This window comes from Nilaparvata lugens, chromosome 9 (genome assembly GCF_014356525.2).
Source record: "Nilaparvata lugens isolate BPH chromosome 9, ASM1435652v1, whole genome shotgun sequence".
Classification (NCBI taxonomy): domain Eukaryota; kingdom Metazoa; phylum Arthropoda; class Insecta; order Hemiptera; family Delphacidae; genus Nilaparvata; species Nilaparvata lugens.
The window spans coordinates 15,390,288-15,408,734 of NC_052512.1; the positions used below are offsets into that span (position 1 = coordinate 15,390,288).

Consider the following 18,447-nt stretch of genomic DNA (forward strand, 5'->3'; position numbering starts at 1 on the left):
TCAAGAATCTATTACATTGGAGCCGACAACTATCCTTAGGTTAATAGGTGTTAAATGCTATCCAACCGATTTAGGAAAAATTGGTAGCACGGCAATTTAAACATTTAAACATTTAACATTTAAACATTTAAACATTTAAACATTCAAACATTTAAACATTTAAACATTTAAACATTTAAACATTTAAACATTTAAACATTTAAACATTTAAACATTTAAACATTTAAACATTTAAACATTTAAACATTTAACATTTAACATTTAAACATTTAAACATTTAAACATTTAAACATTTAAAGATTTAAACATTTAAACATTTAAACATTTAAACATTTAAACATTTAAACATTTAAACATTTAAACATTTAAACATTTAACATTTAAACATTTAAACATTTAAACATTTAAACATTTAAACATTTAAACATTTAAACATTTAAACATTTAAACATTTAAACATTTAAACATTTAAACATTTAAACATTTAAACATTTAAACATTAAACATTTAAACATTTAAACATTTAAACATTTAAACATTTAAACATTTAAACATTTAAACATTTAAACATTTAAACATTTGAACATTTAAACATTTAAACATTTAAATATTCAAACATTTAAACATTTAATAGAAATGCCAAACCATCAAATGAAACAAAGACCTCACTTCGCTCGGTCAATAATAGAAACCATTACAGCACAATTGAAACCAGCCTTTTTTTTAGCTCCAGCAACAGAATATTGAATCTGATATTACAATAAATGAGAATAATTCATAGAATAATAATTTATAATTTTATTGATGATTAAACACAAGAGGTAAAAGACAACCTCTACTCTGAATTCATGGAAGAGAGATTCCAGAAGAAATATAGCATCACAAACAAACAAACAGCTCCCACATTGGATTTTTCAATGATAATATTTGTTTCCAATGAAACTCTGTAGCACATGTGATACATTACTTCACGGCTTCGAATCCTGCCTTAAAGTCAGTACCATTAATGCCCGTTACAGTATGTCCAATGACGGTTACCTGCAAAGAATGAATGCAGAACAGTTCCTTCATTAATACTCCACAATAAACAATGATTACAAGAGAAATTAATTGATTGATTGATTGAGTACCGTACTTTATTTATGTAGATTACAATATATACTGGTTTATACACTTATATACAATAGCTTTCAAAACAGCAGAATTATAGATGAATTTACAAAATATAAATTAAGAAAATAATTATTGAGCTGTATATATGATATGAAAAAAAGCATTTGTAAACTATAGATAAAATAGATAATATTGTTATGCATCTACTTAATTTGGCGGAGCTTTGGGCATATCAATGTCCATTCTTCAGAAAGAATATTCGAAGTATCCTTTTCCACCAACTCTCTACCAAATTAATGATAGATTGATAAAAGCAAAATGCAAATCACAAACAATGATGCGAAATATTGACAAAAATTTATTATTACTCTCCTTGCCCCTATTACCATAGGTAAGGAAAGTATTGCTTTCCAAAAAAAATTAAGGTACCCCAATTTCTAAATTTCTATACGTTTCAAGGTCCCCTGAGTCCAAAAAAGTGGTTTTTGGGTATTGGTCTGTGTGTGTGTGTGTGTGTGTGTGTGTGTGTGTGTGTGTGTATGTGCGTCTGTGTACACGATATCTCATCTCCCAATCAACGGAATGACTTGAAATTTGGAACTTAAGGTCCTCCCCCTATAAGGATCTGACACGAACAATTTCGATCGAATGCAATTCAAGATGGCGGCTAAATGACGAAAATGTTGTCAAAAACAGGGTTTTTTGCGATTTTTTTGAAAACGGCTTCAACAATTTTGATCATATTTATACCTAAAATAGTCATTGATAAGCTCTATCAACTGTCACGAGTCCCATATCTGTAAAAATTCTAGGAGCTCCGCCACATCTATGCAAAGTTTGATTTTAGATTTCCAATTATCAGGCTCCAGATATAATTTAAACAAAAAATTCAAAGTGGAAAAGATTAAGCATGAAAATCTCCACAATTTATGTCCAGTAACATCTTCACCTAAAATTTAAAATAAGCTCAAAATTTGAGAAAATGTGATTATTCAATTGCAAACTGTTGGCTACTGTTGATTCTATTGAATCATTCACTATGAAGAGATAGCAAACTTCGTGTGTCTCCAGCGTTATTGTACTGTCACCAGCTAAATATGTTCCAAATTACATGAAAATTGTTAGAGCCATTTTCAAGATCCAATGGACATAGATAACCAGATATTTAAATAACCAGATAATTATAAATATACAGAGTGTTTCTTAATTATGGTATAATAATTTAATATGTCATAGTGGAGGTGAAAATAAGAAAAAAAGTTCTTATAAATATATATCCATAAACGCTTCGTTAGCGAGTTATACAGAGTGAAAGATTTTGCCCGGAATTCATCAGTGAAATACACCAATGCTGAATTGTTTGGGGACTAGTTTGTCTCTGTTTTCTAATGGTGACAGTCACGGAGACTAGAATCGACTATAATAGTCTGAGTGTCACCATTTGGAAACACATGCTCTTGACTATAGTGAGGTCCATGTTATAATGACAGTATTTGATCAACTTTGGTTTCGCTATCCTTGTCTATCATTTGACAAAGCCGGTGGTACTATCCTTTTATGAGCCCACAATGATGCCAATTATGTTTTTTACAGTGTAGAAATAAATTAATTAATGCAGAGAATCGGCATCGCTATTCTTCTATCTTTATCCACTGCCATTATAACGTGGACCTCACTATAGAGTCGAGTCTCTTCTCGACCTGAGTCGCCTAAGTGTGAGTTGAGCCTAAAGAGCTCTGAACAGATGACAAGCGTCTGTGGCTGAATTTTCACATATCATTATGAATTTCATGCCAAATATATTGAGGCAAATATTCAATACTCACCTGTTGACCATTCTTGAAGAAAGCCAAAAAAGGTGTTGCTGAGTTCCGGAAATGTGTATTGAATGAAGTATCTGGTTGATGACGATTTTCTGCACCTTCCATTCCATAGTAGCATTTGACAGTTGGGTAAATATCGCAAAAAGCCTATGTATGGGAAAAAGCAAAGTTTAATAAATTGTCTCACAAGTCAAGTTTTAGAATACGATAGATAAACCAAATGAATTGTCAAGGTCAGGGAAGCCACTCAACACTCAACGACTCAACACACTGCATCGCTGCTACAACCCTTATGCCCGGTTGCATAAGAGTCGCTACATAAAGTCACTCATAGTTAACAGAGCCATTAGTTAACAACTCGCACATAAATAGATGTTCGTTGCAGAGTCGTTTGCCAGACCCCTTTTAGCTATGGCTCTGATAAGGCACACACATAAGTCACACTGCTGCTCATACCACTTTTTGCTGGTATGCTTAGGTTGCCGGAGTGCCGTCTGCCCTGAAAGTCGCCACTCACCAAAAAAATGGTCAGTTTTTACGGACGCTACCAAAGTGGAACAGTGAAAGACAAACTGGGTCTATTCCTATTTTACATCTATCATTTTTTGGCAGCACTGAACCTGTGTTCCTCTTAGTTTGTAGTTACATTAAAAAGGCTGAAAAGTAAATAGGCCTATTAATAGTTATTTGTATATCTAGAGTGAAAAGTACGACTTTTTCTCCCTGTGGGAAAAAGTTTGAAGCCTGAGGCGAAGCCGAGGGCAACAATTTTCCTCCATCTACATTTTTTTATAGAAACTGCAAATAAAATCATTCTAATAACTTATGTATTGGTGAGAATGTTTCCTAACAACATAACCTAAAATCTAAAACCTAGAAACCGGTCATCTGATTGGCAATGCCAATTGCACTATCTATCGGCCAAAGTTTTAACAATTATATCAGCTGGGCAGCTACCAAAAATGGCTGACTCCAGATCACGCTGTTCAGATTTGAATTGCAGATCAAAAATATTTGTTGGCTGGTATTTTGAATAGAATAAAATATTTTAAAAATTGTATAAATTTTTATCATCTACTAATAATTATCAAGTTACTGTTTTAGATTTTTCGATTCTAGACTGTAATAGTATCCATTTGATTCAAAATTTGCTCGTTTATTTGAGTATTGAAGAGCGTAAATTGTATTTTGAAAAGTGAAAATGACATAACCAACTTTTTGATTTGGAAGGATAGTGTAAAGTGGAAATGGGACAGTTTTGGGCATGAGCCTGTTGTGCCTTTCCTCATGTTAAGTATGTATACACAATGTGATTAATAAATAAATGAATAAATAAATAAATAAATAAATAAATAAATAAATAATAAATAAATAATAATAAATAAATAATAATAAATAAATAAATAAATAAATAAATAAATAAATAAATAAATAAATAAATAAATAAATAAATAAATAAATAATAAATAAATAAATAATAAATAAATAAATAAATAAATAAATAATAAATAAATAAATAAATAAATAATAAATAAATAATAAATAAATAAATAAATAAATAAATAAATAAATAAATAAATAATAATAAATAAATAAATAAATAAATAAATAAATATAAAGGATATAATATCATACAAACATATATTTCATGAGTTGATCAAATTTCTGGTTGTGGTATTGAATTCAGTTGACTCAATGACAGACACCTCTATTACGCTTTCTCATCTGTGCTTAGACCTTCTAACCTATTACCATGTAAGTTTTTAAAATAGAGATGCTTCCCATGTTATTTAAATGGAGTCACTTTTCCTCCCTAGGGAGTTTTTCTGTTTTTTAATACCGAGAGCAAAAAAGTGACACTTTTAGTATTATGTTTCAGGGAGTAAAGTAAGTACTTTAGACAGTAGGTGGAGGAAAAAGTGTTTTATAGGAGTAATCATTAGTTTTAGTAATATTCTTGAATTGGGGAATTCCATCATATTCAGGGAATCAATAAATTTATGAAAACATAATGTTAATATCATTTTTCCTCAAATCTCCTTCTAGTATCTAACTGTATTGGAAACAAAACTAAGATATTTATAGGCTCAGAACAGAGATGGTGTTCAATTTGGGTTATCTATTTTATAGGTTAGTAATTAGAACCCAATAGATTAGAACCCAACAATAGATTTCAACTAGTACAGTAAAAATAAGTTATATAATTATGTCTTGACTCTGAAAAATAACAAACAATTTATGAATTACATTTTTGTGTGATCAGAATATCCAATGATTCTTAATTGACCGAGCGAAGTGAGGTCCAAGATTCAAGTTGACGGTTTGGCATTTATCTTAATGTTTAAATGTTTGAATGTTTATATGTTGTTAATGTTGTTAATGTTTACGGCAAAACGCGGAATAGATTTTCATGAAATTTGACAGGTGTGTTCCTTTTTTAATACATCGATGTATATACAAGGTTTTTGGAAATTTTGCAATCCAAGGATAATATGAAAGGAGAAAGGAGCTTCCTTCATACGCCAATATTAGAGTAAAGATCAGAATTATTCACCATAAATCAGCTGATAAGTGATTACACAGATGTGTGGAGAAGCCAGTCTATTGCTGTATTCCCATAAGGTCTATAGTTTCAATCAGGTACTTGTTCACATAACTACTAATAATATTGTCCTTCATAGTACTCAACCAATAATATGAATCTGAACTCAATGACAAAATAATCACCTACAGCTCTGTAAAAAGATGCCACTTTCAACGAGTTGGAAAACGTTGCCTACGTTTGGTCAATAGAATTTATCGCGTGGATTTCCGCGAGTGAACCGAGCTTGTCATTTGCGTGAAACGACCTAGTTTGTCGTCGTCCCAGTTTGACTAAATAACCCAATTCGTCCCAATTTTTACTTTCCTTGTCCCATCACCATAGGTAAGGAAAGTATTGCTTTCCGAAAAAAATTGAGGTACCCCAATTTCTAAATTTCTATACGTTTCAAGGTCCCCTGAGTCCGAAAAAATGATTTTTGTATATTGTGTGTGTAAGTGTGTGTGTGTGTGTAAGTGTGTGTGTGTGTGTGTGTGTGTGTGTGTGTGTGTGTGTGTGTGTGTGTTTGTTTGTATGTGCGTCTGTGTACAGTTGACTTGAAATTTGGAACGTGAGGTCCTTACACTATAAGGATCCGACACGAATAATAATTTTGATCGACTGAAAAAATTCAAGATGGCGGCTGAAATGACGAAATTTTTGTCAAAAGCAGGGTTTTTTGCGATTTTTTCGAGAATGGCTCCAACGATTTTGATCAAATTTATATCTAGAATAGTCATTGATAAGCTCTGTCAACTGCCACAGGTCTTGTATCTGTAATAACTTCAGAAGCTCCGCCCCATCTATGCAAAGTTTTATTTCAGATTTCCAATTATCAGACTTCAGATACAATTTAAACAAGAAATTTAAAGTGGAAAATATTGAGCATGAAAATCTCTATAATTAATGTCCAGTAACATTTTCACCTAAAATTGAAAATAAGCTTGAAATTCGAGAAAATTTAATTATTAAATTGCAAACTGTTTGCAACTGTTGATTCTATTAAATCATTCACTATGAGGAGATATAAAAATTCGTGCATCTGCAGCGCTATTGTCCTGTCACCAGCTGGCTCAGATCTTAGAATAGTAGACTTGAGATGCACGAGAACACTAGCGTCAGGTGATCAATTTTCATAACGGCAAGGAAAGTTGTGTGAGTGCGCCACACCAGATTTTTTGGCTGTGATGGTTTTAAGAGCTGGCGATATTCTGCGACCCCCATATTATTTATACAGATTGTGATCAAAAAATTCTTACAAAATGTGTTACCTTTGTTCTGAAGTACTCACCTCAACATCTGCCAATTCGTTTTTGTCAAAATCATAAAGAAGAGTCAAGCAATACGAGCCACCTCCCTTCATCATGGATTCAAACTCGGCCTGTAACAGGTGCAATGGTAACTTGTGTGAATTCTTAAACAAGGTGCAGAGAAGTATAAAAATCAGCAATGCTATTTTTACTTTCCTTGCCCTATTATCATAGGTAAGGAAAGTATTGCCAGTGGCGGCTCGTGGAGGATAATTTAGGGGAAGCCCAAATAACATGAAAAATCGAATATGACATAGGCTATCAAGTATGTGATTTGAAAGATGCATTCCTTATTATTCCCATTTCCGTTTCGTGTCAAAAATGAGTCATTTGAGAAAAATATTGAAAAAAATAAAACTATACTTCAAGCACGCCTGAAAGTTTGTATAAAGGAGGCTACTCCCATTGGTCTTTTTTGTCATTATCAGTCCTCTTGAAGAATGGTGTCTCTATAGTGAGGTCCACGTTATAATGGCAGTGAAGAAAGATAGGAGAAAAATGTTGCCAAGTCTCTCCATTTTGCCACTTACTGTACACAGCTGTTACTCAATTCATCCCATTAAATTTGATCTAATAATAATTATCATTTCCTTGATAAAATAATCGATTTAATGTCAAATTAGTCAAGAATATATATTTTTCATAATTTGATTCAAAAATTTGCTTCCATAACTGAGATCAGATTTTATTTTTATACAAACCTGAAATGGCATCTAATTCAAAAAGCTGTGAATTTCCAATCTGAATTTCAAAACAACAGAAATTAAGTTATTTGGTAGGCATTCTATTCCAATTTCATTTAAAAATAGAAATCCTATTTAAAATAAGTAATTTAAATGGGAATACTTCTGAAATAACCTTTTAATATTATTTATTAATTCACAGTCGTCAGCCGAACGGGGTAGAATAGACATCGTAGTGCCAGTGTAGTTTATATTGTAGAATTAGCTAACAGTATTCTAGCCGTTTGCAATAATAAGATTATGGTCTTTAAACTATAATAGTTGAAAAGTATTCGAGTGTTATGAAGTGTATTTCCGTAACAAACTTCAATTATGGATAGATCGGGATCTCAATTCCTTACACCGGTGAAATTGCCACCTCTTCTTGCTCCAGAGTTTGAGGAGGAAGATGAATATTCGGAGAGATGCAGCTTCATCAACTTGGAGGATCAGAATGCGAGCAAAATCATGGACCAGAGTTTACTGGAAGACGTGGGAACTCTTCACGATCTTTACTCCGATCTCATTAAATGGGGCAGTGAGACATTCGAGAAAAAAACTATCTCGAGCGGATTTTGATCAAAACAGTGCTCTGTGCAACAAGCTGGCATTGATCATAACTAGAGTCGAAACGAGGAAAAAACCCAGGAGAAAGAAAAGAACGAAGTTCTATGCAGACTGGATAAATTGGAAAAAAGCATAAACCAGCTCTCATCGGACTTCAAGAGAGGACAGCCACCCACTACTACTGCTACAAGATCATTTGCAGAAGTAGTGCAAGTACCAATTATTAAAGTAAATAAACAGCAGCAGTAACAAGTGACTGGAAAAAAATTAGTGCGCAAGATTACCGAAAAGAAGAAAATCGTGATAGTGGAGCCTGCAGTGGTAACAGGAAGTGATAGTGAAAGCAGTGCAAAAGTCAGAGAAACTTAAAAAAAACAATTCCGAAATAAAAATCACTGAAAATAAAAAAACGGTAAACGTACGTGGAGGTGGAATGTTACTGGTGATGGACCCATCCGAGGACAAGGTGAAAGTTCTAGGAAACAAACTAATTAATGATGAAGATTTAGAAATTAGTACTCCTTTGTTGAAAAAACCTAGAGTATCTATATGTAAAATGTATATAAAGAATTGAGCCAGAGTGATTTAAGTCTAGAAATTCTCAACAGGAATTTCTCAAACACAATAAATAAAGAATAATTTGATAAAGAAATAAACTCATTATTTATAGTAGGTGAGAAAGAGAGAAAGTACACCCATTGGGTAATCGAATGTTCTCCTGATATTCAACGAGAAATAATCAATAAGGGACGAATCTATGTAGATTGGACCTCTTGTCGAGTCAAAGATTACACATCAGTAACTCGTTGCTTCAAATGCTTGAAATCACGAGTACAAAACTTGCCCTAACAAATCACAAGCACTTATATCTGCCAATTGCAAGAACAATAAAAAAGATGATAAACATCTAGTAAATGATACAACTTGTCCCTGCTATATTAGAGCAATTCAAAGTTTAATAGATAAACCAGATTATGGCCAATAAAATTCTGCATTCAGAGCAGAGGTCAAAAACCTTTTCATCACTACACTTATTAAGAGCCAACTCGAAATTGTGTCATTCAAACAGAAATACGAAAACCTAAACATTTTGCTGGCTCATCACATATCAAAAACAATTGACTCTCATTTTTCACTACTGTTTAACATATTAGTTTTTGTAACCTCTTACCTTATTGTGATTAATTTATTTTCAATCTATAAATATGACGAATGATTTAATAAATAATTTTGAAAATGAAATCTCAGTTGAGTCATACAATACAATTCAAGTAGATGATATTTTCAATTTCAAACCGCAAATTTCATACCATTGAGCCTTGTAGATTTGTGAATATTTGTCACATGGATATATGAAGTATGAATAGAAACTTTGATAACTTAGCATATATTCTAAGGAATTGTGATACTAAATTTGATTTTATAGCTCTTAGTGAAACTTAGATTAACGATAGTAGGCTACAATTAACTACAGTTTGAATGATTATTCAATTCATAGTGTACAAGGTAGACTGAATAAATGCGATGGAGTTTGTATTTTTACTAGGAACACATTCAATGTTGAGAAAATGAATTTTCTTATACTCGAAAGTAATTCTCCAATACTGAATGTCAGTATACCTGATGTATACCCACAATAGTTACTATTTACCGATCACCTTCTTCTAATTTGCAAATTTTTCTCAATAGTCTGAATGATTGCATTGATTACTTGAAACATGAAAATAGTCAAAACATAATAATCATCGATGATACAAAAATAGATATAAACAGTAATCAAACTTTGTTAATGAATATCTTAACCTTTTGTCATCAAATGGTTTCAAATCTTACATTAATAAACCTACTTCGATAAATAAATGGATCCCAATCATGTATTGATCACATATTTTACAGAAAAGCAAACGACGCTTGTGAGTCTATTATTGGATCAATAATGAAAATCAAGTATCACTGACCACTATCTGACTTATTGTATGAACATTGGTCTTGGAAAAAAATCTGGTAGAACTAAACCAAGTGTTAACACTAGAAAATCTATAAACTACCATGATTTGATGAATAATCTTGAGAAGTACAATTGGTCCGAGGTTGCATCACAATTTGATTTAAATATTGAAAATACTGTTGAATTATTTGTTGATGTATTATCCACTGAGATTGGAAATGCAACCCAAATAAAAATTGTACTACACAAACTAAAGCCTCTCAAGCCTTGGATAACTGCAGGATTAATAACTTCAATAAGAAAACGAGATAAATTGCATCAGAAATTAAAAAAAAACAGCCTCAAAACAACTTTCTCAAATTACTATATAAAAACTACAGAAACACATTAAACAACATAATAAGAAAATCTGAGTATGACTACTATAATAATATACTACTCCAAAGCAGAGGCTATTCGAAAAAGACATGGGGGTGTATCAATGATCTATTGAATATAAAACGAGATAAAAAAATATAGATCTCGAAGTTCTAAACCACCATTTCACGCATTTAGGTCAATTATATGCTAATAAAGTAATAAATAACAGCCCTAGACAACGCACTCATGCCTATTCGTCAATCCCCTCATTCAATTCATTTTATTTATTTCTCAGTCTAGTTCTGGCATGCCTAGAGAGTAGACACATCTGCGCAGCTCCGCATTGAAGTAGTGTTTTCAAACCTAAATTTAATATAGTTTTATTCAGTTTTAGAAGTAGAGTAACCAAATCATATCATTATTTTTCAAAAAGTGTTAGTTTTTCAAATAAATCAGTTTTAAGTTTAAATTAACTAGTTGACACAAGGCCAGAAGCTCACACGACAACGGAACAATGGTGAAACGTAACGGTACTGGTAGTTCATCAACCCCCAAGCAGCCAGCTACCACTGCTTCTATTTCCAGAACCGTTGGCGACAACCCTTCGCACAATAGCCTGGCTGAAGACATTCTTCTGAACATGAAAAGTCAGGTAGAAGAGGCAGTAGCCAACGCTATGAAAGGAGTTTTGCTGGAACTGAAACAACTGAAAGAAGAGAACGGTCGACGGACGCATCAAGATCGCCACCAACAACCATGGCAGAAAAACCATTCATACGTTCATACCATTGAGAGACTCTCACAACTGAATAAAATACGCCCTCTCCAGGAAGCAGACCATTGAGAGACGGTACACCCTCGAACGGAACCGATCGGTAGTGATAAACATCAATAGTGGAGCTAGACAATGCGTGCTATTAACTTCCTTTTTGAATTTTTAATTATCAAACCCTAGTTTATAGTTTCTATGTTTAATCCCTACGATGAAGGTGAGTCTATTGGCTATTACAATACAATTGAAATAGACAATTTTTTCTCTTTTCAACCCAAAAATTACGTAAATAATCAAGACAATATTTTCTTTAACATCCTTCACACTAACATAAACAGTATTAATAAAAATTTTAATGAATTCTCACAGTACTTGAGCAACAGTAAAATAAAATATCAAATAATTTGCCTAACCGAAACATTGATAACTGATGATTCTCAAACAAATTTTTCCCTGCAAGGTTATAATATGATACATAAAAAATGTAATTTCTCAAGATGCGATGGTTTATCCGTTTATATAGATGAAAATATTCCATACAATGTTTTAAATATTGAAATGAATCAGGCAAATTCCATAAACATCTCTTTTCAAATCCAAAAAAAGAAATTTAATCTGATGACAATCTACCATTCCCCAAATTTAAACATTGAAACCTTTACAAATAGCCTGGAACAAATCCTTTCAAATACAGAAAAAAATATAAATGTGATTTTATTAGGAGGTATAAACATAAATATTCTAGATAATGACAGATCTTCAAACGAATACTTAAGCTCACTCCACCTTAATGGGTACAAGTCTTACATAAATAAACCTACCAGGGTTACCAATAGAAACAGCTCCTGTATCGATCACATCTTCCTCAAAAACCATTCACTAACTAACAATTCTATTCTGGGAACTATACCAAAAACTAACTTAACGGATCATTACATGACTTCTCTTCACATAGGAAGAATTGATAAGAATGGATGTCAATCAGACGAAAAGGAAAACAAAATAATTAAAATTGACTTTGAGGGCCTAAAACAAGATTTTCAAGACTTAAACTGGGATATTATATACAATATCACGGACAATAATGTAGGTAGAATGGTTGACATTTTTATTGAGGAAACCACTAGAGTAATAATTGATAGTAGTTCAAAATTGATCTAATTAAGTAGGAGCAAGAGACCACTCAAAAAATGGATTAGTAGTGGTCTGGTGAACTCGATAAGAGAAAGAGACAAACTCCACAAAAAGTTGATGAAACAACCACAAAACATCCAACTTATAGAACAATACAAAACTTACAGGAGCATTTTGAATAATTTGATTAAAAAAGAAAAATAGAATACTTCGATACAAAGTTTGAAGAGCACAAAAACAATCCTAAAAAGACTTGGGAAAATATTGCCGAAATTTTAGAAATAAAAACGTCCCTAATTTAAAACCTGAAATCTTTAACGAATACTTTGCTAAAGTAGGAGAAACATATGCTAAGAAAATTGTTCCAGACATAAATAATATACCTATTCCTAAATCTATGTTACCACCATGTAACTACAGTATATTTCTGAAACCAACAAATGTAGATGAAATAAGCAGCCTTATACATAGCTTGAAAAATAAATCATCCCCAGGCACTGATAACCTGACGGGTCTGATCTTGAAAAAAATATCACCCCACATAACAAAGCCTTTAGAACATATCATAAATAAATGCTCAAGTAATGGTTATTTCCCTAAAAGATTCAAAATAGCAAAAATAATCCCTTTACCCAAATCAGGCAATTTGAGGCTACCAGAAAATTACAGACCCATCAGTCTCTTAAGCAATATCTCAAAAATATTAGAGAAAAAAATAAAAAACAGACTAATGGAGTTCTTGATCAAACATAAAATTATTGACAAAAATCAATATGGCTTCCAATCTAAAAAATCAACCAAAGATGCAGTAATACATCTGAATTCTATTATCTATGAAAACTTTATTTCCAAGAAAAAACCCTAGCTGTATTTATGGATTTATCAAAAGCATTTGATACCATTCCTCACAATATTATCTTGAACAAATTAAATACATGTGGTATTGGAGGTATAGCAAACAACTTATTCAAAAGCTACCTAGAAAATAGGGTAGCCTACAATGCCTCACATTGAACAATGAATCAAACATCACAAACTCAACATGTTTTGGACTGCCTCAAGGAACCGTATTATCCCCTATTCTATTTCTTTTGTATGTAAACGATCTCCTAAAATTAGACACTGATAACTACTCAACTATATCCTTTGCAGACGATACAACATTCATATTCACAGGAAATAACTGGCAAGATACGTTTAAAAATGCAAACCTTAGACTGGAAAAAATCCGTAAATGGCTCCAGGAGCACTTATTAACACTGAACATAAATAAAACTAAATATATAACTTTTTTGCCTAACAATAGTGGGCAACCCCCAAGAGCTCTAGATATTAAAATGAAAAATAACAATTTAGGCAATAATGAAATCAATCAGTTTAAAATTCTAGAGAAGGTTGAATCAATAAAATATCTAGGTATAATAGTTGACCAACACTTAAAATGGAACAAACATATTGATCACTTGTGCTCCAAGTTGAAATATCTTATCAGCGTATTCTATAGATTAAATGAACTTAAAGACATAGAGATTATTAGAAAAATATACTTTGCATATGCACACTCCCTCTTCCAATATATTATTGAAGTTTGGGGTGCAGCCTACAACACTCACTGTAAAAAATTGTTCAGTCTACGAAAGCATATTATAAGAGCCGCCTTAGGGAGACCTAAGACCTAAGCCGCCTTATAGACCTAGACTATATCCCAGCAGGCTCATATTCAATGAATTGAAAGTACACACACTGCGACAGACCTATGCGAGAAACATAATCCTATTCATTAATAAAAATAGAGATCAATACAATCTACACAACACCATATAATATACGTCTATCTGGAACAAATATGTACAATGTTGACAGGACAGTTTTATCAGTAAATCGCCATCAAATGTTCTATTATCGCAAAATCCTCATCAACAAAATCCCAACGTCCTTTATTATCAATAGAATCACTAAAACCGAAGCTAAGGAATTAGATAAGTGGGTTCAAGAAATGATTTTCTTTGACTTACGAATATAAATAAAAAATTTTTACCTCCATTACTTCTAGCCATATGGACCACCTCATTGTTACTCTTACTTCATTCAATCAAAACAGATTCCATCTCTACCTATTTATTACTTCTCTTTTAATAGCCTATAGGATTAGATTATCATTATGACTATTATTACTACATTTTTTATTATGATCATTATATTACATTATTTCACTGAAATCGGGACTATTCACTAGATATGAGTTTTCTACAACGAAAATAAATTATTGTTCAATATTATTATAATTTATTATACCCGAATAAATTTAATAATAATGTATTTTGTTTGGTAATTATATTATTGTCTTACAAATACCTGCATAATTTATATCAGCTAGCGCACAAGTTCTTAACTTATGCTAGTCGAGCCACGAATTGATAAAAAAACTTGATGTTTTGCTTTCTCTATTTAATAAATTGATTGACATTTGTGTTTTATTACAGAAATATTATTTTCAAAGTCAAATTGTATTTAGAGGACAATTCATATAATTGTAATGTATTTTATGGCAAATAAATTGATTTTGATTTATTTGGCTGATACAAACAATGATGAAATAATAGACACAATCAGTTCTCTCAGGAGTAACTCTCCTCCTGGAGTAGACAATTTGAGTTCTGCCTGTCTGAAAAAAATAGCTTCCTATATTGTAGAGCCTCTTAAAATGATAATAAATAAATGTTTTTTAGTAGGTTATTTTCCTAAACTATTTAAAGTTGCTAAAGTTGTTCCTCTTTATAAACAGGTGATAAATCAAACCCCTCAAATTATCGCCCAATAAGTTTAATAAATAATTTAGCTAAAATAATGGAGAAAATTATAAAAAAGAGACTGGTAAGTTATTTGAATAAACATAGATATATCAATGGAAATCAATATGGATTTAAGAGTGGCATATAAACAGAAGATGCAATATCCAACTTTTTGGAAAGAATAATTGAAAACTATAACAGTGAAACGAAAACTTTAACAGCTTGCTTAGACTTGGCAAAGGCTATTGACACTGTATCTCAGTCAAGATTATTAGAGAAGATGGAACACCTTGGAATCAGAGGCTCACCTCTCAAACTATTCAATACCTAGTTATCCAACTGAACGGTATCAACTACTTACGCTGAATACTTTATCAAGTAATAAAAAACTTACAGAATATGGTCTGCCTCAAGGCACTGTTTTATCACCAATACTTTTCACTCACTTATCACAGAGGATAATAAATCTTGTTCCTACTCATTTTGTTGCCAATACAAGCCGGAGCAAAAAACTAAATTGCGAGATCGAGGAATGGATAAGATCAAATAAAAGTGAAGAAAAAATCTTCTAGGCACCAACTGTTTCTTGTTTTATGTTTTGTTTTTTATCATAGAATAATAGTTATTGTGTGTTACTAACTTTTATCTAATTTCATCATCTACTAGTCTACAAAATTATATTTGTGTGTAAATTCCACTAATCTTTGTTCTTAATTTGGTTTAATTTCTTAGTTTATATTCAATAAATATATTACTGCAACTTAGGTCTACGCACAGGTTTTACCTTGTAGGCTACTCCTTAAACATTGATGGACATAAAACATATACTGTAGTTTTGGGATCATTTTATATATTTAATAGTATTTTTCTTGTATTATTTTTTAGATGTTACTTATAATATTATTATAATTGGGTATGTTTTTTGAGAAATAAATTTGAATTTGAATTGAATTTGAAAATTTATACTGGTATGAGTAGGTCAAACCTACACGTGTAGGCTAACTGAAGCATGGATGAAGTATAGGATGGTTAGTTATCAACTTAATCAATTCAGGTATTTTAATTTGTGTTTCTCATACAGTAATGTCTAAAAATTATTCAATTGTTTCAAGAATACATTTTAAGTCAATTATACAACTTGTGTACTAAAGTATTTTGATAGAATGGTGAAAAAAATGGCGGCTGAGAATTGTTTGTCTACTTTTGTACAGTCACTGTCAAAAGTAACAATAAAATATTCTGGCAAACAGACAACATTGCAAAGCTAGAGAGAGATAGCGTTATCTGTTTTGTTGTATGATAGAAAAGGACAGCAACAGTATTGTCAATTCCACACTGCCATAATAACGTGGACAAGTTAAAAAAGTGACACTGGAGATCTTCTATATAGCCCAGCTGTATAGCAGTTTTAAGCCTATTTTCTCAGCTATATAGCAGAAAATGAGCTATCCAAAATTTTCGGTAAACATCAAAGAGAATCTGAGCTATATGTAGCTCTGCTACATGACAATTTTTGTTCATAGGAGAGCTAGATGTAGCTGCTCTGTCCTTGAAGGAAGGCTGCCGCATCTGCTTGCAGCTGTTTAGTGCCTAGCCTGGGAAAAAGAAAAAGAAGTTATTGGATAATTCTGTCTCCATTCCAGTCAAATTCACTCTCCATCAGTGCAGAATAATTCATTAAACAAAAATAAATGCTCCCAGTAGCCTACTAGCACTCTGACAACAAATGAGTACAGTATATCTGGTGTAAACCCAGCAGGCACTATAAACAGCTGCAAACAGCTGAGGCAGTCTTCCTTCAAGGACAGAGCAGCTACATACCTCTGCTATAAACAAAAATTGGCATGTAGCAGAGCTACATATAGCTCTGCTACATGAAGTTAGTTTTAAATCTACTTATAGCAGAGCTATATGTAGCTGACAGAACTATTTGTAGCTCAAATTTTATATAGCTCTGCTATACAGCAGAGCTGTATTGCTTTCCGAAAAAAATTAAGGTACCCCAATTTCTAAATTTCTGTACGTTTCAAGGTCCCCTGAGTCCAAGAAAGTGGTTTTTGTGTATTGGTCTGTATAATGTACCTGTGTACGCGATATCTCATCTCCCAATCAACGGAATGACTTGGAATTTGGAACTTAAGGTCCTTACAATATAAGGATTCGACATGAACAATTTCGATCAAATGAAATTTAAGATGGCAATTGAAATTGCAAAAATGTTGTCAAAAACAGGGTTTTTTGCGATTTTCTCGAAAACGGCTCCAACGATTTTGATAAAATTTATAACTAAAATAGTCATTGATAAGCTCTATCAACTGCCATAAGTCCCATATCTGTAAAAATTTCAGTAGCTCCGCCCCATCTATGCAAAGTTTGTGGGGTGAGGAGGAATACACCCAAAAATGAAAAATCATGTTCTACAGCCAAAATACAATTATTTCATTATAATACCTTTTCAAGGCTTTCCTAACAAGGAAAAACATATATTTCAAATGAAATCATCTTACGAGGGTTATATTCTATGAGAATCACCTGTTGGATACATTTAATTTCAGTATTCCCTAGTGGGGGTGTTAGACATAAGGATACATCAAGGATCAAAACTTCAAACACTTAAACTTTTGACAGAATGATCTGATCTCCTCGTACTACAGTCATTCTCCTCAGCTCGTCAAGGCAGTTCAAAATCATGTATCATTGCTAAGATTTGATGAAAAACAAAATTCCCCCTTGAGTGTATTTTAGCCCATATTTACATACACGAAAAAATTGCAAATTTCTATATTCAAAACTGTGTATCTCGGAAACCCGATATGATAAAAAATTGTACTTGGTCTTGATTTGAATAACAGAATCTTCTCTTTCATGTGAGGTAAATGATTTTTGTAAAAAAATAATGGTGAAGTAAGATAGGCTTACGTTTGTTTTGTGCCGTGCTATGAATTTAGAAAGTTAATTTGGAATTTAGAATTTAGAAGCACACACAATATAACTTAATAAAAGGGATGCTTGATGAACATACCTAGTGCTAGAGAACGGGAAACCAGAAATGACAAGAGAGACAAGGAAATAGAGAGAAGATATCAACTATATTGTCACCTCTCACAGTAAAATTCAACAGTTAATGAAACAAAATGAAGTTACATCGTGAAAACCGAAAATAGAATTACTAAATTTAGAAAGTTATCTCTGATATAGATAGTTCGGTAATAACCAACTCTGTCTGCTCTACAATGAAAACGTTTTAGATTGAATCATAAGAAGCTTAAAGGACTCTAATTTCAGAAAGAAGAATTGAAAATTATCATTCTCAGAAGTCAATCAT

The 18,447-nt window shown here is 32.0% G+C and overlaps 1 protein-coding gene across 1 annotated transcript in view; it reads right to left on the reverse strand.

The window, feature by feature from the left end:
• Positions 1 to 947: 947 nt before the first annotated feature.
• LOC111051692 overlaps positions 948 to 18,447 on the reverse strand; it is a 28,718-nt gene continuing 11,218 nt past the window's right edge. The window contains exons 3-5 of the mRNA XM_039435543.1: positions 6,809 to 6,898; positions 2,940 to 3,083; positions 948 to 1,038 (exon numbers count right to left, since the gene is read on the reverse strand). Of these exons, the coding sequence (XP_039291477.1) occupies positions 964 to 1,038; positions 2,940 to 3,083; positions 6,809 to 6,898 (309 nt within the window). The 3' untranslated portion in view covers positions 948 to 963. The remainder of the gene's footprint in view (positions 1,039 to 2,939; positions 3,084 to 6,808; positions 6,899 to 18,447) is intronic.